Source organism: Pristiophorus japonicus, chromosome 19 (assembly GCF_044704955.1).
Source record: "Pristiophorus japonicus isolate sPriJap1 chromosome 19, sPriJap1.hap1, whole genome shotgun sequence".
In the NCBI taxonomy this organism is placed as follows: domain Eukaryota; kingdom Metazoa; phylum Chordata; class Chondrichthyes; family Pristiophoridae; genus Pristiophorus; species Pristiophorus japonicus.
The window spans coordinates 13,226,274-13,249,072 of record NC_091995.1 but is presented as its reverse complement, the minus strand read 5'-3'; the positions used below and the strand labels follow the sequence as shown (position 1 = coordinate 13,249,072).

Here is a 22,799-nt window from a genome sequence, read left to right as displayed (position 1 = left end):
TACCTTGCAGGTTTAAATGCAGATTAGCAGCTCAACAAGTGGCTGAGCGACATTAATGTAGGTGTATGCCTCGGTTGTCACACAAACCTCACAGTAAGCATAGGGAATATAGATCTATGGACGACATGCCCGCATAAAGACAAAAACAGTAAAAAATCAAATCATTCAGTGTACTAGGAGAAGATGAATCCACATCATAGTAAGCCCACAACTACTTCAAAAGATGCATTAGGGAAGGTCCAGGGGAAAGTAACATTGATGATTCTGTGGCTTAAAACTCTTACAGCTTAAGAATAAACAAGTTGTGGGAGTACAAGACACCACTATCTATATATAATCTGTTGCTGGGCCTGTTGAATGGAGTGGCCTTTTATTATTTCATGTCACTAAAGACCCATGAAGGTTACAGTCATGAGAAAATTGAGGTTTATTTCACAATTCATAATAAACTATTACTGGTACAGTATTACGACATGTATTTTAAGATGGTAATTTTTCATGTAGAATTATTACGCAAGGGGATGCTCCAAATTATGTGGGGAGTTGGTTACAGAGCAGTTTGTGAAGTTTAGGTTGCAGCAAATAATTCAAATATCACTCCTTTCTGTTTTCATTTATGTGAAACAGGCATTATTAGGATAAAGGGTAGGCCATTTAGGACTGAGATGAGGAGAAACTTCTTCACTGAGTTGTTAACCTGTGGAATTCCTTGCCGCAGAGAGTTGTTGATGCCAGTTCATTGGATATATTCAAGAGGGAGTTAAATATGGCCCTTATGGTTAAGGGGATCAAGAGTATGGAGAGAAAGTAGGAAAGGGGTACTGAAGGAATGATCAGCCATGATCTTATTGAATGGCGGTGCAGGCTCGAAGGGCCAAATGGCCTACTCCTGCACCTATTTTCTATGTTTTCTATGTAACAGCAGAGCTGGAAAACATTGTGGAGATAGAGGTAAGAGATTCTGGTAGATTGTTGATTTTGAACAAGACACAGAACTTTGACACAGTTCAAAAAGGGAGAAAAGAATAGGCCGAGTAATTACAGGCCTGTCAGCCTAACGCCAGTGGTGGGAAAATTATTGGATAAAATTCTGAAAGACAGGATAAATCTACATTTGGAAAGGCAAGGATTAATTAGGGACAGTCAGCACGGATTTGTTAAGGGAAGATCGTGTTTGACTAACCCGATTGAATTTTTTGAGGAGGTAACCAAGAGGATCGATGAAGGTAGTGCTTACGATGTAGTATATATAGACTTTAGCAAGGCTTTTGGTAAGGTCCCACATGGTAGACTAGTCATGAAGGTTAAAGCCCATGGGATACAGGGCAAAGTGGCAAGTTGGATCCAAAATTGGCTTGGAGGTAGGAAGCAAAGGGTAATGATTGATGGATGTTTTTGTGACTGGAAGGATGTTTCCAGTGGGGTTCCGCAGGGCTTAGTGCAGGATCCCTTGCTTTTTGTGGTACATATCAATGACTTGGACTTAAATGTTGGGGGTATGATTAAGAAGTTTTCAGATGACATTAAAATAGGCTGTGTGGTTGATAATGAAGAAAGCTGCGGACTGCAGGAAGAAATCACTGTACTGGTGAGGTGGACAGAACAGTGGCAAATGGAATTCAATCTGGATGTGTGAGGTAATGCATTTGGGGAGGTCTAACAAGACATGGGAACATGACACTGAAATGTATAGAAGAACAAAGGGACCTTGGCGTGCAGGTCGACAGATCCCTGAAGGTAGCAGGCCAGATAGATAAGAAGGCATATGGAATACTTGCCTTTATAAGTCGAGGCATGGAATACAAGAGCAAGGAGGTTAGGCTTGAACTGTATAAAACTCTGGTTAGGCCGCAGCTGGAGCACTGTGTGCAGTTCTGGTCACCACATTACAGGAAAGATGTGATTGCACTTGAAAGGGTGCAGAAGTGATTTACAAAAATGTTTCCTGGACTGGAGAATTTTGGCTATGAGGAAAGATTGGAGATGCTGGGTGTGTTTTCTTTGGAACAGAGGAAGTTAAGGGGAGACCTGATTGAGATGTATAAAATTAGGAGGGGCCTGGATAGAGTGGATAGGAAGGACCCGTTTCACTTGGCAGAGGGGTCAACAACCAGGAGGCATAGATTTAAAGTAATTGGGGGGGAGGTTTAGAAGAGATACGAGAGGAAATTTCTTCACCCAGAGGGTGGGAGGTCTGGAAGTCACTGCCTGGAAGGGTGGTAGAGGCAGAACCCCAACCCCTCACCATATTTAAAAGATACTTGGATGTGCACTTAAAGTGGCGTAATCTACAGGGCTACGAACCAAGCGCTGGATAGCTCTTGGTCGGCCAGCGCGGATATGATGGGCCGACATGGCCTCCTTCCGTGCTGTAAATTTTCTCGGATTCTATGACACCCAGCTCTACCTCTCCACCACTTCTCTCGACCACTCCATGGTCCCTAAATTGTCAGGCTACTTGTCCGACATCCAATTCTGGATGAGCAGAAATTTTCTCCAATTAAATATTGGGAAGACCGAAGTTATTGTCTTTGGTCCCAGCCACAAACTGCGTTCCCTAACCACTGACTCCATCCCTCTCCCTAGCATCAATCTGAGGGTGAACAAGACTGTCTGCACCTAGGCATCATATCTGACCCTGAAATGAGCTTCCGGCCACATATCTGCGGCACAACTAAAACCACCTCCGTAACATTGCCCACCTCTGCACCTGCCTCAGCTCTTCTGCTGCTGAAACCCTCATCTATGCCTTTGTTACCTCTAGACTTGACTATTCCAACGCACTCTTGGCTGGGCTCCCACATTCTGTACAACATAAACTTGAGGTCATCCAAAACTTGGCAGTCCATGTCCTGACTCGCACCAAATAACAATCACCCATCACCCCTGTGCTCGCTGACCTACATTGGTAAACAGTTAAACAACGCCTCGATTTCAACATTCTCATCCTTGTTTACAAATACCTCCATGATCTCACCCCTCTCTATATCTGTAATCTCTTTAAGCCTCACAACCCGAGACGTCTGCGCTCCTCAAATTCTGACCTCTTGAACATCCTCGATTATAACTGATCAACCATTGGTGGCCGTGCCTTCAGCTGCTTGGGCCCTAAGCCCCCTCCCTAAACATCTCCACCTCCCTAAACATCTCCACCTCTCTTTCCTCCTTTAAGATGCTCCTTAAAACCTACCTCTTTAACCAAGCTTTTGGTCATCTGCTGTAATTTCTTCTTGTGTGGCGCGGGTATCAAATTTATCTGTTTGGTCTTATAACACTGCTGTGAAGCACCTTGGGACGTTTTACTAAGTTAAAGGCGCTATATAAATAAAAGTTGTTTTTGTTGTTGAGGCTAGACAAGCACATGAGGGAGAAGGGAATAGAGGGTTATGCGGGATAGATTTAGATGAGGAAAGACAGGAGGAGACTACAGCATAAACATTGGCATGGACTGGTTGGGCCGAAAGGACTGTTTCTGTGCTGTACATCCTATGTAATCCTATGAAATTCTTTTACAATGGAGTTGAGGTAACAGCAGATGTAGAAAACACTGGAGATAAAGGTAAGGGATTGCAGTGGATAGGTTGTTGATTTTGAGCAGGACACAGAACTTTAACACAGTTCATGAAGGCTGTGTACACTATGGGTTAGATGCAGGGTAAAACTACCTTATAAATAATCAACAAAATGCTGTAACACAGAGCCTGTAGTATAGAAGGTTGTTTCCATTGACACTGCACCCATCTATCTTGTCTCTAAGATTGCCAATTTGGTGTTGAATTACAGACCCCACACTGTAAAGATTGTACCCAGTGTGAAACTAGATTCTGCCCCATAATTATTGCATCCCATGCATTAAACCCCACAGAAACATCTGATGATCTCTCTGTGAGCAACACGAGGGGCTTGAATCATTGAAAGTTAACATGAAGCTACAGCAAGCAATTAGGAAACCAAATGGTATGTTGGCCTTTATTACAAAATAATTTGAGTATAAGAGTAAAGATGTCTTACTGCAATAATGTCATAGGCAGTCCCTCGAACGAGGATGACTTGCTTTCACAGATGTTTCAATGAAGGACCCGATGTTCCAGTCCGTAACTCCACTTGAGGGGATGGAAGATGCCTGTGCGTGGATTTTTTTAACGTGTGGTGACCACTGCATTTCAGCCACCACACGGGCTTGACAGAGCTAGGTCTTTATCCACTAGCAAGGATTAACCAGGACGACTGGAGATCTGCTCTGCTGCACGGACCTAGTGCGCACACATATCGCAGTGTGGACTGGCCCGTGCTGCCCCTGGGCCCGCGGCTCTTCTGGGCCCCGTACCATCATTCGCCGCACCTCCTCCACAATCCCTCGCCACTCCTCCGCCACAAATATTCGCCGCACCACCGCCACGATCTCTCGCCGCACCTCCGCCTCAAACATTCGCCGAACCTCCGTCACGATCACCCATCAAATCTCAGCCACAATCCCTCATGGCTCCTCTGCTTTGCCTGGGCCCCGCTGATGTTCCTGCCCACGCTCCAAACGGCGACCTGGGTACTGATGACGTCACCCAGTCTCCCACCTCGAAGCCGTCGCACACTTGGGAGAGGTTTGCAATGGAAGCTGCAGTGGCATCCTCCAGCTTCTACACTCCCGATCTGTGGTGGTGTTCTCTCGCAGGTCGGGGTAGCCCACGATGCTCCAGGGGCCCAGCGCTCCAGCTCCAACACTCCTGACCTGCGGTAATGTTGCAATTATATAGGGCTCTGGTGAGTCCACACCTGGAGTATTGTGTACAGTTCTGGTCTCCTTACCTAAGGAAGGATATACTTGCCATAGAGGGAGTGCTATGAAGGTTCACCAGGCTGATTCCTGGGATGGGATAATCCTATGAGGAGAGATTGAGTAGACTAGGCCTAATGTTTAGAAGAATGAGAGGTGATCTCATTGAAACATTAACAATTCTTGCAGGGTAGATGCAGGGAGGATGTTTCCTCTGGCTGGGGAGTCTAGAGCCAGGGGTCACAGTCTCAAAATAAGGGGTCGGCCATTTAGGACTAAGACGAGGATAAATTTCTTCACTCAGAGGGTGAATCTTTGGAATTCTCTACCCCAGAGGGCTGTGGAGGCTCAGTCTTTGAGTATGTTCAAGACAGAGATCGATAGATTTTTGGATATTAAGGGAATCAAAGGATATGGGGATAGTGCAGGAAAGTGGAGTTGAGGTAGAAGATCAGCCATGATCTTGTTGAATGGAGAGCAGGCTTGAGGGGCCCAAAATGGCCTACTCCAGCTCCTATTTCTTATGTTCTTATAAAGTACTTCATTGGCTGCAAAGCATTATGTGATGGCCTGAGGTCATGGAAGACACTGTATAAATATTAATTTCTTTCTATTACAATGGAGATGAGATAACAGCAGAGATGGAAAACACTGTTCAGATAAAGATAAGGGATTGTGGTGATGGATAGGGTATTGTATTTGAACAGGACACAGAACTTTGACACAATTCATGAGGCTGTGTACACTGTGGGTAAGATGCTGGGTCCCCTCTGAGTGAGTGCAACATCCCCACTGACACCTGGGAGTCCCTGGCCAAAGACCATCCTAAGTGGAGGGAAGTGCATCCGGGAGGCGGGGGGGGGCCAACACCTCAAGTCTCATTGTCGAGAGAATGCAGAAATCAAGCGCAGGCAGCGGAAGGAGCGTGCGGCAAACCAGTCCCACCAACCCTTTTCCTCAACAACTGTCTGTCCCACCTGTGACAGGGACTGTGGTTCTAGTATTGGACTGTTCAGCCACCTAAAGACTTATTTTTAAAGAGTGGAAGCAAGTCTTCCTCGATTCTGAGGGACTGCCTATGATGATGATGATGATGATGATGATGATGGGGTGAGATGCTGGGTAAAATTCCCCTATAAATAGCTCACAAGAGGCTATAACCCTGAGCACTTGTAGTACTGGAACGTTGTTTCCATTTATGCTACACTTGTCTATCTTGTCTCTAAGACTGCCAATTTGGTGTTGAATTACAGACCTCACACTGTGAAGATTGTACCCAGTGTGAAACTAGATTTTGCCCCATAATCACTGCATCCCACCCCTGCATGTGTCAGACCCCACAGAAACATCCAACGTCTCTCCGTGAGCAATACAAGGGGTTTGCATCTGAGCCCAGATCTGACACTGAAAGCATCTCAAAGTCACAAACTCCGCTATCGGTACAATTGTCTGAATCTTACCTTTGAAAGGGTCTTTGCCGAAAGTTGGAGACTGAAAGATGAATGGCTGCGTGGCCTCTTCCTCTACGCTGCTCGCTGCTGCAGCGCCACCTGTGGAGGAACAGAGGAGGTGAATGATCGGACTCGGTCCACGACTCAAATCACTTCCTTCTAAAATATACACCTTTTTCAGACTTCTCTTACAGCTCGTTGCTAAAGACAAGAGCGTGACTGTTCCAATACATTCAGGTTACAGGTTCCGTGCCCACTCGAGACTGAACTGAGTGACTTCCCCTGCAAGTTACTTACAGGTGTCAGCCATGCTCAGTGGGGAGCACTCTCACTTCTGAGTCAGAAGGTTTTGGGTTCAAGCCACACTACAGACTTACATAGGAAATACAGCACAGATACAGGCCATTCGGCCCAACCAGACCCTACCATTGTTTATGCCATTGTTTCAGGCCTACTCCCGTCCTTCCTCATCTAATTCTATCAGCACAACCCTCTGTTCCCTTCTCCCTTATATGCATGTCTAGCTTCACCTTAAATATATTTATTGCATTCGCCTCAACCACTCCCTGTGGTAGCGAGTCCCACATCCTCACCACTCTCTGGGTGAAGAAGTTTCTTCCGAATTCCCTCTTTGAATTCTTGGTGACTATCTTCTACTGATGCCCTCTAGGTTTGCTCTCCCCCTCTCTGTGACTACTCTATCAAAACTTCTCACATTTTTAAAGACCTCTATTAGGTCACCCCATGTTTGAGCACAAAAATTAGGCTGACACACCAGTGCACGACTGAGGGAGCGCTGTGCTGTCAGCGGTGCCATCTTTCGGATGAGTTGTTAAACCGAAGCCCTGTCTGCTGTTTCAGGTGAATGAACAGGATCTCGCAGTATTTTTGGAAGAGGAGCAGGGGAGTTCTCTCTGGTGTCTTGGTGTTTGAGAGATCTTGCTGGTCATAAATTTGACACAGTTCATGAAGGCTCTGTAAACTATGGGTTAGATTCTGAGTATAAGTCCCCAACAATTTCCCTAAAAGAGGCAGTTACCCTGACACCTGTATTACTGGAAGGTTGTTTCCATTTATGCTGCACTCGTCTATCTTGTCTCGGAGACTGACAATTTGCTGTGGACTTAGAGCTTCTGCAGGTGTATAAAAAGAGAGTAGCTAAAGTAAATGTTGGTCCCTTAGAGGATAGAAACATAGAAAGTAGGTGCAGGAGTAGGCCATTCGGCCCTTCGAGCCTGCACCGCCATTCAATGAGTTCATGGCTGAACATGCAACTTCAGTACCCCATTCCTGCTTTCTCGCCATACCCCTTGATCCCCCTAGTAGTAAGGACTACATCTAACTCCTTTTTGAATATATTTAGTGAATTGACCTCAACAACTTTCTGTGGTAGAGAATTCCACAGGTTCACCACTCTCTGGGTGAAGAGGTTTCTCCTCATCTCGGTCCTAAATGGCTTACCCCTTATCCTTAGACTGTGACCCCTGGTTTGGGAACATTCTTCCTGCATCGAACCTGTCTAAACCCGTCAGAATTTTAAACGTTTCTATGAGGTCCCCTCTCATTCTTCTGAACTCCAGTGAATACAAGCCAAGTTGATCCAGTCTTTCTTGATAGGTCAGTCCTGCCATCCCGGGAATCAGTCTGGTGAACCTTCGCTGCACTCCCTCAATAGCAAGAATGTCCTTCCTCAAGTTAGGAGATCAAAACTGTACACAATACTCCAGGTGTGGCCTCACCAAGGCCCTATACAACTGTAGCAACACCTCCCTGCCCCTGTACTCAAATCTCCTCGCTACGAGACTGGAAAATCATAATGGGAAATAGGGAAATGGCAGAGACTTTGAACAAACATTTTGTATCGGTCTTCACGGTAGAAGACACTAAAAGCATCCCAAAAATTGATAATCAAGGGGCTATTGTCGGGGGTGGGGGGGGGTAAAACAATCAATGGGCCCGAACTTGGTGGCCTTGCCGACCGCTGCCGGCGAGTTTTTTGGAGCCAGTTTCCACTCGGCCTCCCAATGGCGGGAGGGGAATACCGCTGGGAGCCGTCCGTTGACGGCCGATAGCGTGCAAGGCGCGCAAGTGCCCTCCCGCCCGCCGAGCTGCCATATTGGTGCGGGCGGGAGACGGCGGCAGCAGGGGAAAGGAACGCGAGAAGACAGGTCTAAACCCAACGGTAAGTAAGAAAAAAAAAGATTAGTTAACTTTTTTTTCCCAGCGATTTCTGTGTATGGGGTCCCCTGAAAATGTTCGTGTTTTTTTTTAAATGTTTATTTTAAGTGATCCCCCCGCCCCTCCTTTCCCTGGGCCTGACTCAATTCTCGGCAGTACTTTGGCGAGGATCGCATTTACCGCCGAGATTGGGAGCTCCTGCCTGCTGCCGCCCAGATTCACGGCGTAAGTCGTTATTTTGCCACCGGGCGGTACTGCCATATCTTTTAGAGGAATCTTCCTGGAAAAGTACCGCTAGGTCTCTGCAATCTTTTGGGCAGCACTTGGGCAGGCCTTGGCTTTCACCAAGTTCGGCCCCAGAGAAAAGCTACTAGGCAAACTAATAGGACTAAAGATTGACAAGTACCCTGGATCGGATGGCCTGCATCCTAGGGTCTTAAAAGAAGTGGCTGCAGAGATAATGGATGCATTGGTTGTAATCTACCAAAATTCCCTGGATTCTGGAGATCGGTTAGCGCAACATCTGTCATTGGGAAAATGTTGTAGTCCATTATTAAGGATGTAGTTGCAGAACATTTAGATAATTATAACGCAATCAAGAGGGGCCAACATAGTTGTATGAAAGGGAAATCATGTTTGAGAAATTTGCTGGAGTTCTTTGAGGATTTAACGAACAGGGTGGATAAAGGGGAACCAGTAGATGTCGTGCATTTGGATTTCCAGAAGGCATTCGACAAGGTGCCACATAAAAGGTTACTGCACAAGATAAAAGCTCACAGGGTTGGGGGCAATATATTAGCATGGATAGAGGATTGGCTACCTAACAGAAAATAGAGAGTCGGGATAAATGGGTCATTTTCGGGTTGGCAAACTGTAACTAGTGGGATGCTGCAGGAATCAGTGCTGGGGCCTCAACTATTTACAATCTAAATTAATGACTTGGATGAAGGGACCGAGTGTAATGTAGCCAAATTTACTGATGATACAAAGATGGGTGGGAAAGCAAGTTGTGAGGAGGGCGCAAATAATCTGCAAAGGGATATAGACAGGCTAAGTGAGTGGGGAAAAATTTGGCAGATGGAGTATAATGTGAGAAAATGTGAGGTTATCCACTTTGGTAGGAAAAATAAAAAAGAAAATTATTATTTAAATGGGGAGAGATTACAAAATGCTGTGGTACAAAGAGACCTGGGGTTCTTTGTACAAGAAACTCAAAGTTAGCATGCAGGTACAGCAAGTAATTAGGAAAGTAAATGGCATGTTGGCCTTTATTGCAAAGGGGATAGAGGATAAAAGTAAGGAAGGTCCTGCTACAACTGTACAGGGCATTGGTGAGATCACATCTGGAGTACTGCGAACAGTATTGGTTTCCTTATTTAAGGAGGGATATACTGTACTTGCATTTGAGGCAGTTCAGAGAAGAGGTTGATTCCTGAGATGAAAGGGCTGTCATATGAAGAAAGATTGAGCAGGTTGGACCTATACTCATTGGAGTTTAGAAGACTGAGAGGTGATCTTATTGAAACATATAAGATGAGGGGGCTTGACAGGGTAGATGCAGAGAGGATGTTTCCTCTCATTGGGGAGTCCAGAGCTAGGTGGCATAGTCTCAGAATAAGGGGTCACCCATTTAAAACGGAAATGAGGAGGAATTCCTTCTCTCAGAGGGTCATGAATCTTTGGAATTCTCTACCCCAGAGAGCAGTGGAGGCTGGGCCATTGAACATATTTAAATTGGACATAAGACAGATATTTGAGAGATAAGAAAGTCAAGGATTATGGGGCGAGGGCAGGGAAGTGGTGTTGAGGCCATGATCAGCCATGATCTTATTGAATGGCAAATCAGGCTCGAGGGGCCAGATAGCCTACTTCTGCTTCCTAATTCTTATGTTCTTATTACAGATCCTACACTGTGAAGGTTGTACCCAGTGTGAAACTAGATTTTGCCTCATAATCACTGCATCCCACCCCTGCATGTGTCGGACCCCACAGAAACATCCAATGTCTCTCCGTGAGCAATACGAGGGGCTTGTATCTGGGCCCAGGTCTGACACTGAAAGCATCACCCAGCTCAAAGTCACAAACTCCGCTACGGGTACATTTGTCTGAATCTTACCTCTGAAAGGGTCTTTGCCGAAAGCCGGAGACTTAAAGGTGAATGGCTGCATGGCCTCTTCCTCTGCGCTGCTCGCTGCCGCAGCGCCACCTGTGGAGGAACAGAGCAGGTGCGTGATCAGACTTGGCCCACGGCTCAAATCACTTCCTTCTAAAATACACATTTTTCAGGCTCCTCTTATTACAGCTCCGTTGTTCAAGACAAGAGCACGATTGTTCCAATACAATCAGGTTACAGGTTCCGCGCCCACTTAGCCTGAGCTCATTGACTTGCCCTTCTTTCTTTCATCCGCAATGGAGGTGAGGTAACGGCAGAGGTTGGACATCACTGTGGAGATGGAAGGGACTGTGGTGACGGATAGAGTGTTTGACAGGACACCGTTTGGTCTGAGCGATCAGGTGCAGGAGGAGTGGGAGAAATGCAACAACCAGCAAAGGATACAGAATGTTTGATGGGCTGACCTGGTGATCATTTTGCAAGATGAACAGTCTTCCCACAGTTCAACTGGAGGAACTTGCAGATGACCCATTATTTGGACAAAAGCAAAATACTGCGGATGCTGGAATCTGGAATAAAAGCAGAAAATGCTGGAAATCTCAGCAGGTCAGGCAGCATCTGTGGAGAGGAAGCAGCAGAAGCAGAGTTAACGTTTCTGGTCTACGAAGGGTCGTCAACCCGAAACAGTAACTCTGCTTTCTCTCCACAGATGCTGCCTGACCCGCTGAGATTTCCAGCATTTTCTGTTTTTTAATCCATTACTGGGAGTTGGACTAACAAGAGCTGGATTTGAGCAGCATACATTGGGAATGTGACCACATGCCTTGGGATAACGTTGTTGAAGGGTAACGTGTAAACCAAGACTTAAAAGGGGACCAAAGGCAGAACTTTGTGATACTTTGGAGGCAAGCGTGTTGGGACAGGAGGAGAAGTGATTGTTGTAAATGTGCATTGGTCAGACAAGGAGTGGAACAATGCTAAGGGACACTGAGAGACAGGGGAGGAAGACGGGATGGCTCAATTTGCCATATCGCCACAAAGTGCTCGAGGAGGATAAAGAGGGATAATGTACCAGGGTCACAATTGCAAAGGCTGCCATCACTGGTGACCATGACCAGAGCAGTCTGGGTGTTGTGGGCTCGATGGAATCCAGAATGAAGGGATTCACCCAGAATTGTGGGAGAGGTAAGCGTGGAACTGGATAATGACTACATATTTAAAGTACGAGAGAAGAAAAGAAGTTAGAGACATGGCGATGGGTCGAGAGGATAGAGTGTTGCAGGGTGCGCTTCTTCAGATAGCAGTCTTAAAGAAGGGGGGGGGGGGGGGAAAAGAGAGGTTGTGCAATGGAACGTCGAGGAGCATTGGGGCAAGGAAATACAATGGAGTGATCAGGTGGAGGCTCGTGAGAGAGCAGGAATCAAGTCCTATTGGAGGAACAGAGTGCAATGAGGGCCAAGGGAGAAGCTATATAATGATAAGGGGATAGGATGTGAATGAGCAAGGGGTTGGGAATGGGGGGTGGTTGAAGATAAGGGAAGGGAATGTAGTAGCAGCTGAGGTGGTAATCGCAACCTTAAGAGATCAAAAGTCTATTAAGCATCTTGCAGGATAGTGTCCAAGGCGATTGGCCATTGAGGAGTTGGGATCATCCATATTCTCCAGCATCATCCTAGAGGTTAAGAGGATTTGACCCTGCAGAGGAAAGTTCAAGATGTGCAAGCCAGGCTTGGTGATGGACAATCAGCCAGGTGTGTGGCCCGCAGTTTTGAGGCAGAGGAAGTGCAAACGACCTTAAGCAACTTGGTGGAGACATGGGCGTCCCAGATTGAGCTCAGGAAACTGTTGAATTGTCATCTCCTGTTGGTGAGATTAGGCTCAACTACTTTCCTTCTTTCTGTTGTTTGCTTTGCTTTTCTGCCTTCCCTCACTCACTCCTTCCCTTCATCAGAGTAGTTGTCTTAAACCTTTCTCTCTCCTGTTCAGCTCTTTCCACGCCTTCTTTCTCTTCTGATGCGCAGGCAGCTCTTTTTCATAGAAGACAAAACTCAGTAAGTCTAGCACGTGGTCAACATACCGCACCTTGGAAGGAGACGGAGCAGGCTGTCAATAGGCCAGAGAGTGAAGGGGAGAATGGGATTGCTTCGTATAATTCAGCACGATTTCTGCTATTGGTTCTGCTGTGTTTTCTAGACCAATATGTCGAGGAACCAACTAGGGAGGAGGCCATCTTAGACTGGGTGTTGTGTAATGAGACAGGATTAATTAGCAATCTCGTTGTGCGAGGCCCCTTGGGAAGAGTGACCATAATATGGTGGAATTCTACATTAGGATGAAGAATGAAACAGTTAATTCAGAGACCATGGTCCAGAACTTAAAGAAGGGTAACTTTGAAGGTATGAGGCGTGAATTGGCTAGGATAGATTGGCGAATGATACTTAAGGGGTTGACAGTGGATAGGCAATGGCAGACATTTAGAGACCGCATTGATGAACTACAACAATTGTACATCCCTGTCTGGCGTAAAAATAAAAAAGGGAATGTGGCTCAACCATGGCTGTCAAGGGAACTCAGGGATAGTATTAAAGCCAAGGAAGTGGCATACAAATTGGCCAGAAATAGCAGCGAACCCGGGGACTGGGAGAAATTTAGAACTCAGCAGAGGAGGACAAAGGATTTGATTAGGGCAGGAAAAATAGAGTACGAGAGGAAGGGAACAGTAAAATGGACTGCAAAAGCTTCGATAGATATGTAAAGAGAAAAAGGTTAGTAAAGACAAACGTAGCTCCCTTGCAGTCAGAATCAGGGGAAGTCATAACTGGGAACAAAGAAATGGCAGACCAACTGAACAAGTACTTTGGTTCGGTATTCACCAAGGAGGACACAAACAACCTTCCGGATATAAAAGGGGTCAGAGGGTCTAGTAAGAAGGAAGAACTGAGGGAAATCCTTATTAGTCGGGAAATTGTGTTGGGGAAATTGATGGGATTGAAGGCCGATAAATCCCCAGGGCCTGATGGTCTGCATCCCAGAGTACTTAAGGAGGTGACCTTGGAAATAGCAGATGCATTGACAGTCATTTTCCAACATTCCATAGACTCTGGATCAGTTCCGATCCAGTGGATCCAGTGGATCAGATCCAAGTGGAGGGTAGCCAATGTAACCCCACTTTTAAAAAAAGGAGGGAGAGAGTAAACAGGGAATTATAGACCGGTCAGCCTGACATTGGTAGTGGGTAAAATTATGGAATCAATTATTAAGGATGTCATAGCAGCGCATTTGAAAAGAGGTGACATAATAGGTTCAAGTCAGCATGGATTTGTGAAAGGGAAATCGTGCTTGACAAATCTTCTGGAATTTTTTGAGGATGTTTCCAGTAGAGTGGACAAGGGAGAACCAGTTGATGTGGTGTATTTGGACTTTCAGAAGGCTTTCAACAAGGTCCCACACAAGAGATTAATGTGCAAAGTTAAAGTACATGGGATTGGGGATAGTGTGCTGATGTGGATTGAGAACTGGTTGGCAGACAGGAAGCAGAGAGTAGGAGTAAATGGGTACTTTTCAGAATGGCAGGCAGTGACTACTGGGGTACCGCAAGGTTCTGTGCTGGGGCCCCAGCTGTTTACATTGTACATTAATAATTTAGACGAGGGGATTAAATGTAGTATCTCCAAATTTGCGGATGACACTAAGTTGGGTGGCAGTGTGAGCTGCGAGGAGGATGCTATGAGGCTGCAGAGTGACTTGGATAGGTTAGGTGAGTGAGCAAATGCATGGCAGATGAAGTATAATGTGGATAAATGTGAGGTTATCCACTTTGGTGATAAAAACAGAGAGACAGACAATTATCTGAATGGTGACAGATTAGGAAAAGGGGAGGTGAAATGAGACATGGGTATCATGGTCCATCAGTCATTGAAGGTTGGCATGCAGGTGCAGCAGGCGGTTAAGAAAGCAAATGGCATGTTGGCCTTCATAGCGAGGGGATTTGAGTACAGGGGCAGGGAGGTGTTACTACAGTTGTACAGGGCCTTGGTGAGGCCACACCTGGAGTATTGTGTACAGTTTTGGTCTCCTAACTTGAGGAAGGACATTCTTGCTATTGAGGGAGTGCAGCGAAGGTTCACCAGACTGATTCCCGGGATGGCGGGACTGACATATCAAGAAAGACTGGATCAACTGGGCTTGTATTCACTGGAGTTCAGAAGAATGAGAGGGGATCTCATAGAAACATTTAAAATTCTGACGGGTTTAGACAGGTTAGATGTTCCCAATGTTGGGGAAGTCCAGAACCAGGGGTCACAGTCTAAGGATAAGGGGTAAGCCATTTAGGAACGAGATGAGGAGAAACTTCTTCACCCAGAGAGTGGTGAACCTGTGGAATTCTCTACCACAGAAAGTTGTTGAGGTCAATTCACTAAATATATTCAAAAAGGAGTTAGATGTAGTCCTTACTACTAGGGGGATCAAGGGGTATGGCGAGAAAGCAGGAATGGGGTACTGAAGTTGCATGTTCAGCCATGAACTCATTGAATGGCGGTGCAGGCTCGAAGGGCCGAATGGCCTACTCCTGCACCTACTTTCTATGTTTCTATGCACTGGCAGCACTCTCACCTCCGAGTCAGAAGGTTGTGGGTTCAAGTTCCACTCCAGGGACTTGAGCACAAAATCTAGGCTGACATTGCAGTGCAGTACCAAGGGAGCTCTGCACTGTCGGAGGTGCTGTCTTTGGTTTGAGACGTTCGGTGGATGCAAAAGATCCCATACCAATCTTTCGAACAACAGTAGGAAAGTTCTCCCCGGTGTTCTGGACAATACTGATCCCTCAACCAAAAAGATTATCTGGCCACTATCACCTTGCTGTTTGTGGAGAATGGTTTGCACAAATTGGCTGCTGCATTTCCTACATTACAAGTGATTACACCGTTTTCTGAGGTCATGAAAGACCCTGTATAAATGTACATCTTACTTTTGATCTGCAGTAGAACTGATCTCCTGTGTCTGTTGGGACTCTTTAATTAGTTGGTATTTCTCGCTGGAACTATTATCTTAAGCGATAAAACGAGACAAACGCAGCTGAGACACATTTCTCTGAAGCAAGTTACTGAAGGCCTATGAACAGTGTAAACGCTGAATGCCTGACTTACCCTTGAAAGGCCCTTTGTTGAAGGTGGGAGAGTGACAGATGAACAGCTGCGTAGATTCCTCCTCAGTGTTTGCACCTGCTGCAATGCCAGCTGTGGAAGAGAGAGAGAGAGAGAGAGAGAGTGAAAGATCTGTGGAGCAACTGCAGCCGTCACAAGGAGGAATTTCCAAGATCTGCGGGACTTCATATTTCATAGCACAGCATAGGAGGCCATTCGACGCTCGAGTCTGCGTCGGCTCTTTCAAAGAGCAATCCAGTTAGTCCCACTCCCTGTTCTTTCCCCATATCCCTGCAATTTTTTCTCCTTCAAGCATTTATCCAAATCCCTTTTGAAGATTACTATTGAATCGCTACCTTCCACCCTATCAGTCAGTGCATTCCAAATCCTAACCACTCGCTGCGTAAAAAAGATTTTCCTCATGTCGCCTCTGGTTCTTTTGCCAATCACCTTAAATCTGTGTCCTCTGGTTATCGACCCTTCAGCCATTGAAAACAGTTTCTCTTTAGTTACTCTATCTAAATCCTTCATGATTGTAAACACCTCTATCAAATCTCGTCTCCACCATCTCTGCTCCAAGGAGAACAACCCCAGCTTCTCCAGTCTATCCACAACAACTAATCACTCATCCCTGGATCCATTCTAGTATATCTTTTCGGCACCCTAACCTAGCCTTCACATCCTTCCTAAAAAGTGTATGTTCGGTTTTAAATATTATTTCCTCTTCTGAAGGTGTCGACTCGGTCCGTGGCTAAGGGTCTACGTGCATTGGCGACACTCTCCACTTCCACACCCAAGTGACCCAGCAGAGTATTTAACCATGGGGTGCATCGCAATCGAGATAATAAACCAGGTATAGCAGCCTTGCCGATCGTTCTCCCCACCCCGCCACCCCCCCCCCCCCAACGGATATCGAGGCCAATTTTGGCACCGTCCCGATGAGATTTGTTTAATTTGTCACAGATTAGTAATTGAAGCTGAGACTTTCCTGATTTAAATGGCTCAGTTACACACCGGCGAGCAGCTTTACCAATTAAACCATGGCGGAGGGAGGGGAAATTAGAATAAAACAACAATTCTGCCGATTTCATACATCACTTCTAATATTGCCTTCACGACATGCAAACACCAGAACATCTCCACTTCCTGACTCATCATCAGAGGCAGTCCCTCGAAACGAGGATGACTTGCTTCCACGCCAAAAATGGATGAGTTTACAGATGTTTCAATCATATTCCAGATCCCAAACTACATCCTGAAGTGTGGAAGATGCCTGTGCGTGGATTTTTTTAACGTGTGGTGACCGTTGCACACCAGCCACCACACGGGCTTGACAGAGCTAGGTCTTGGTCCAGTAGCAAGGATCACCCAAGACGACTGGAAACCAGCTCTGCTGCCCGGACCTAATGCACACACATATCGCAGTGTGGGCTGGCCCATGCTGACCCTGGGCCCTCACCTCTGCTGTGCCTCCTGACTACGTTCTTGCTGTCAGCTGTGGCTCAGTGGGTAGCACACTCGCCTCTGAGTCAGAAGGTTGTGGGTTCAAGTCCTACTCCAGAGACTTGAGCACAATAAAAATCTAAGCTGACACTCCCAGTGCAGTGCTGAGGGAGTGCTGCACTGTCGGAGGTGCCGTCTTTCGGATGAGACATTAAACCCAGGCCCCGTCTACCCTCTCAAGTGGACGTAAAAAATCCCATGGCACTATTTCGAAGAAGAGCAGGGGAGTTATCCCTGATGTTCTGGCCAATATTTATCCCTCAATCAACATAACAAAAAAAAACGGATTATCTGGTCATGTTTGTGGGAGCTTGCTTGTGTGTAAATTGGCTGCCGCATTTCCCAAATTACAACAATGACTACACTCCACAAGTAGTTAATTGGCTGTAATGCGCTTTGAGACGTCCGGTGGTTGTGAAAGGCGCTAAATAAATCCACATCTCTCTTTCTTGTCGTTAGTTGGAGAACAGATCGCCGAGACCAGGAGCAAATCATACCGCTGATAACATGCACAACGGCTACAGCTGCAAGGCTCAAGAGCTCTCTGGGTTCCAACAGTTATGAACCGAGGAGAGCTGCCAACTAAAAAAAAACAATTACTCTCCTACTTTGCCACTAAAAGACCCCATGGGATTATTCGAAGAGGAGCAGGGAGCTCTCCTGACTAACTTACTACCTTCAACCAACATCAATGGACAAAAAAGCAGATGAACAGTTCTGTCGTTGTGAAACCAACACCATGTGCAAACTAGTTGCTGGGTTTGCCTGCAACAAAAGTGATTACACTTCAAGAGAGGTTATTACACAAAATTAGGACTCATGGAAATTGGGGGTAATATACGAGCATGGATTGAGGATTGGTTAATGGACAGAAAACAGAGAGTAGGAATAAATGTGACTTTTTTGGGTTGGCAGGCTGTAACTAGTGGGGTACCATAAGGATTCAGCTATTTACAATCTCTATTAATGACAGATGGTGAGAGACTGGGAAATGTTTGCATTCAGAAGGACGTGGGTGTCCTTGTCCATGAATCACAGAAAGTGAACATGCAGTTACAGCAAGCAATTAGGAAAGCAAATGGATTGTTAGGTTTTGTTACAAAGGGATTAGAGTATAAGAGTAAATAAGTCTTAGTACAATTATTCAAGGCATTAGTGAGTCTTACTACAATTATTCAAGGCAACTGTGTACAGTTCTGGTCTCCTTACCCAAGGAAAGACATACTTGCCTTAGAGGAAATGCAACAAAAGTTCACTAGACTGGTTCCTGGGATGAGCGGATTGGCCCACGAGGAGAGATTAAATAGACTAGGCCTATATTCCCTAGTTTAGAAGAATGAGAGATGATCTCCTTGAAACATATAAAATTCATAAGGGGCTTGTCAGGGTTAATGCTGAGAAAACATTTCCCCTGGCTGGGGAGTCTAGAACACGGGGTCACAGTCTCAGAATAAGGGGTTGGCCATTTAGGACTGATGAGGAGAAATTTCTTCAAAGGGTTGTGAATCTTTTCTAATTCTCTACCGGAGAGAGCTGTGGATGCTCAGTCATTGAATATATTCAAGACAGGGAGATTGATACATTTTTGAGGACGAAGGGAATTAAGGAATGTGGGGATCGTGCAGGAAGGTGCTGAAGTAGAAGATCAGCCATGATCTTACTGAACGGTGGAGCAGGCTCGAAGGGTCAAATGGTCAACTCCAGCTCCTATTTATTATGTTTATGTTGTTATGTAAAAGTTATTTATTGGCTGCAAAGCGCTTTGAGACGTCCTGAGGTCATGATGAGATGTTCTAAAAATGCAAGTTCTTTGCATTGTCCCCTATACTCACAGATACCCATTATGCAGCACACTTTTGGTTTTGTTCCAATGCGCTTTACAACCAATGAAGTATTACTTGGAGTGTAGTCACTGTTGCAATGTGGGAAACACAGCAGCCAATTTGCACACAGCAAACTCCCACAAAGGGCAATGAGATAAATGAGCAATAAATCTGTTTTATGAATGCTGGTGGAGCGATAAATATTTGCCAGGGCACCGGGAAAAACTCCCCTGCTCTTTCTCGTGGGACCTTTTACGACCACCCGAGAGGGCAGACGGGGTCTGGTTTAACGTCTCATCTGAAAGATGGCACCTCCGGCTGTACAACACTCCGTCAGTACTGTACTGGTGTGTCAGCCCCAGGGATTAATAACTACACAATAACTGGAAAGCAGAATCTGGGAAACACTGACCGTCTGGTGTGTAATCGCCTTCCCCCGCTGTCTCATCCAGAGTGCTTGAAACGGTCAGCGTGTAGCACTGAGTTGGCTGCAGAGCATATGACTCACTACTATCTGCAATCAGATATAAAGCATCACTCTCATTGAAACAATCACTAAAATCTACCATTGACAGACTGCCAACACTGCTGACATAGAATTACAGTAGGATCACAACACAAAAAAATGTTTCTATAAGATCACCCCTCATCCTTCTGAACTCCAACGAGTAAAGACCCAGTCTACTCAATCTATCATCATAAGGTAACCCCCTCATCTCCGGAATCAGCCTAGTGAATCGTCTCTGTACCCCCTCCAAAGCCAGTATATCCTTCCTTAAGTAAGGTGACCAAAACTGCACGCAGTACTCCAGGTGTGGCCTCACCAATACCCTATACAGTTGCAGCAGGACCTCCCTGCTTTTGTACTCCATCCCTTTTCTATCCCTCTCGCAATGAAGGCCAACATTCCATTCGCCTTCCTGATTACCTGTTGCACCTGCAAACTAACTTTTTGGGATTCATGCACAAGGACTCTAAAAGAGTTTCATGCACAAGGACCCCCAGGTCCCTCTGCACCTCAGCATGTTGTAATTTCTCCCCATTCAAATAATATTCCCTTTCACTGTTTTTTTTTCCCCAAGGTGGATGACCTAACATTTTCCGATATTGTATTCCATCTGCCAAACCTTAGCCCATTCGCTTAACCTATCTAAATCTTTTTGCCTCTCTGTGCCCTCTACACAACCCGCTTTCCCACTAATCTTTGTGTCATCTGCAAATTTTGTGTCACTACACTCTGTCCCCTCTTCCAGGTCATCTATGTATATTGTAAACAGTTGTGGTCCCAGCACTGATCCCTATGGCACACCACTAACCACCGATTTCCAACCCGATAAGGACCCATTTATCCCGACTCTCTGCTTTCTGTTAGCCAGCCAATTCTCGATCCATGTTAATACATTTCCTCGGACTCCGCGTACCTTTATCTTCTGCAGTAATCTTTTGTGTGGCACCTTATCGAATGCCTTTTGGAAATCTAAATACACCACATCTATCGGTACACCTCTATCCACCATGCTCGTTATATCCTCAAAGAATTCCAGTAAATTAGTTAAACATGATTTCTCCTTCATGAATCCATGTTGCGTCTGCTTGATTGCACTATTCCTATCTAGATGTCCTGCTATTTCTTCCTTAATGATAGCTTCAAGCATTTTCCCCACTACAGATGTTAAACTAACCGGCCTATAGTTACCTGCCTTTTGTCTGCCCCCTTTTTTTAAACAGAGGCGTTACATTAGCTGCTTTCCAATCCGCTGGTACCTGCCCAGAGTCCAGAGAATTTTGGTAGATTCTAACGAATGCATCTGCTATAACTTCCGCCATCTCTTTTAATACCCTGGGATTTCATCAGGACCAGGGGACTTGTCTACCTTGAGTCCCATTAGCCTGTCCAGTACTACCTCCCTAGTGATAGTGATTGTCTCAAGGTCCTCCCTTCCCACATTCCCGTGACCAGCAATTTTTGGCATGGTTTTTGTGTCTTCCACTGTGAAGACCGAAGCAAAATAATTGTTTAAGGTCTCAGCCATTTCCACATTTCCCATTATTAAATCCCCCTTCTCATCTTCTAAGGGACCAACATTTACTTTAGTCACTCTCTTCCTTTTATATATCGGTAAAAACTTTTACTATCTGTTTTTATGTTTTGCGCAAGTTTACTTTCGTAATCTATCTTTCCTTTCTTTATTGCTTTCTTAGTCATTCTTTGCTGTCGTTTAAAATTTTCCCAATCTTCTACTTTCCCACTAACCTTGGCCACCTTATACGCATTGCTTTTTAATTTGATACTTTCCTTTATTTCCTTGGTTATCACGGCTGGTTATCCCTTCTCTTACCGCCCTTCTTTTTCACTGGAATATATTTTTGTTGAGCATTATGAAAGAGCTCCTTAAAAGTCCTCCACTGTTCCTCAATTGTGCCACCGTTTAGTCTGTGTTCCCAGTCTACAGCTAACTCTGCCCAAATCCACTGTAGTCCCCTTTGTTTAAGAGTAGAACGCTCGTTTGAGACATTACTTCCTCACCCTCAATCTGTATCACAAATTCAACCATACTGTGATCACTCATTCCGAGAGGATCTTTTACGAGGAGATCGTTTATTATTCCTGTCTCATTACACAGGACCAGATCTAAGATAGCTTGCTCCCTTGTAGGTTCTGTAACATACTGTTCTAAGAAACAATCCCGTATGCATTCTATGAATTCCTCCTCAAGGCTACCCCGTGCGATTTGATTTGACCAATCGATATGTAGGTTAAAATCCCCCATGATTATTGGCGTTCCTTTTTCACATGCCTCTATTATTCCCTTGATTATTGTCCACCCCACCGTGAAGTTATTATTTGGGGGCCTATAAACTACGCCCACCAGTGACTTTTTCCCCTTACTATCTCTAATCTCCACCCACAATGATTCAACATTTTGTTCATTCTAGCCAATATCATCTCTCACAACTGCCCTGATATCATTCTTTATTAACAGAGCTACCCCATCTCCTTTCCCTTCTTGTCTATCCTTCCGAATTGTCAGATACCCCTGTCTGTTTAATTCCCAGTCTTGGCCAACCTGCAACCACGTTTCTGTAATGGCCACCAAATCATACCCATTTGTAATGATTTGTGCCGTCAACTCATTTACTTTATTTCGAATGCTGCGTGCGTTTAGGTAGAGTGTTTTAATACTTGTTTTTAAACCACGATTTTTAGTTTTGACCCCTCCTGCAGCCCCTTTATATTCATACATATTGGGCCCAAGTTTCCACAGGATAAAAAACGGGTGCCCCTCGAGCTGGACGCCCGTTTTTCGCGCCTAAAACGGCGCCAGAAAAAAAACGCGCTATTCTCGAGCGCTTTGCAGCTCCTTGTCTGTTTGGTGCGGCGCCCAGGGGGGCGGAGCCTACACTCGCGCCGATTTTGTAAGTGGAAGGGGGCAGGTACTATTTAAATTAGTTTTTTTCCTACCGGCAACTCTGCGCGTGCGCGTTAGAGCGTTCTCGTATGCTCAGTGTGAAAAAAAACATTGCCACTCGGCTATTTTTGTAGTTCTTTGTAGCTGTTTAATTTTTGAACATTTTGTAATAAAAGCACATTGCCATCAGCACTGAGGCTACCCTTCTCACTGTCTCCTTCCCCTCCCCACCCACAAACGGCTGTCTCCTTCCCCTCCCTCCCCTCCGCAGCAACAAACGGCTGTCTCCTTCCCCTCCCTCCCCTCCACAACAACAACCCGCTGTCTCCTTCCCCTCCCTCCCCTCAGCGGCAACGAACGGCTTTCTCCACACCCCCCCCCCGCCCGCTCAGCGGCAACGAACGGC

General features: G+C 45.6%; 1 protein-coding gene across 2 annotated transcripts in view; it reads right to left on the bottom strand.

Annotated features, from left to right (window-relative positions):
* mdc1 (mediator of DNA damage checkpoint 1) overlaps positions 1 to 22,799 on the bottom strand; it is a 68,374-nt gene that overhangs the window by 25,868 nt on the left and 19,707 nt on the right. For both annotated transcript variants that reach the window (XM_070861265.1, XM_070861266.1), the window contains exons 5-8: positions 19,396 to 19,497; positions 15,661 to 15,750; positions 10,517 to 10,606; positions 6,232 to 6,321 (exon numbers count right to left, since the gene is read on the bottom strand). In XM_070861265.1, coding sequence (XP_070717366.1) covers positions 6,232 to 6,321; positions 10,517 to 10,606; positions 15,661 to 15,750; positions 19,396 to 19,497 — 372 coding nt within the window. The remainder of the gene's footprint in view (positions 1 to 6,231; positions 6,322 to 10,516; positions 10,607 to 15,660; positions 15,751 to 19,395; positions 19,498 to 22,799) is intronic.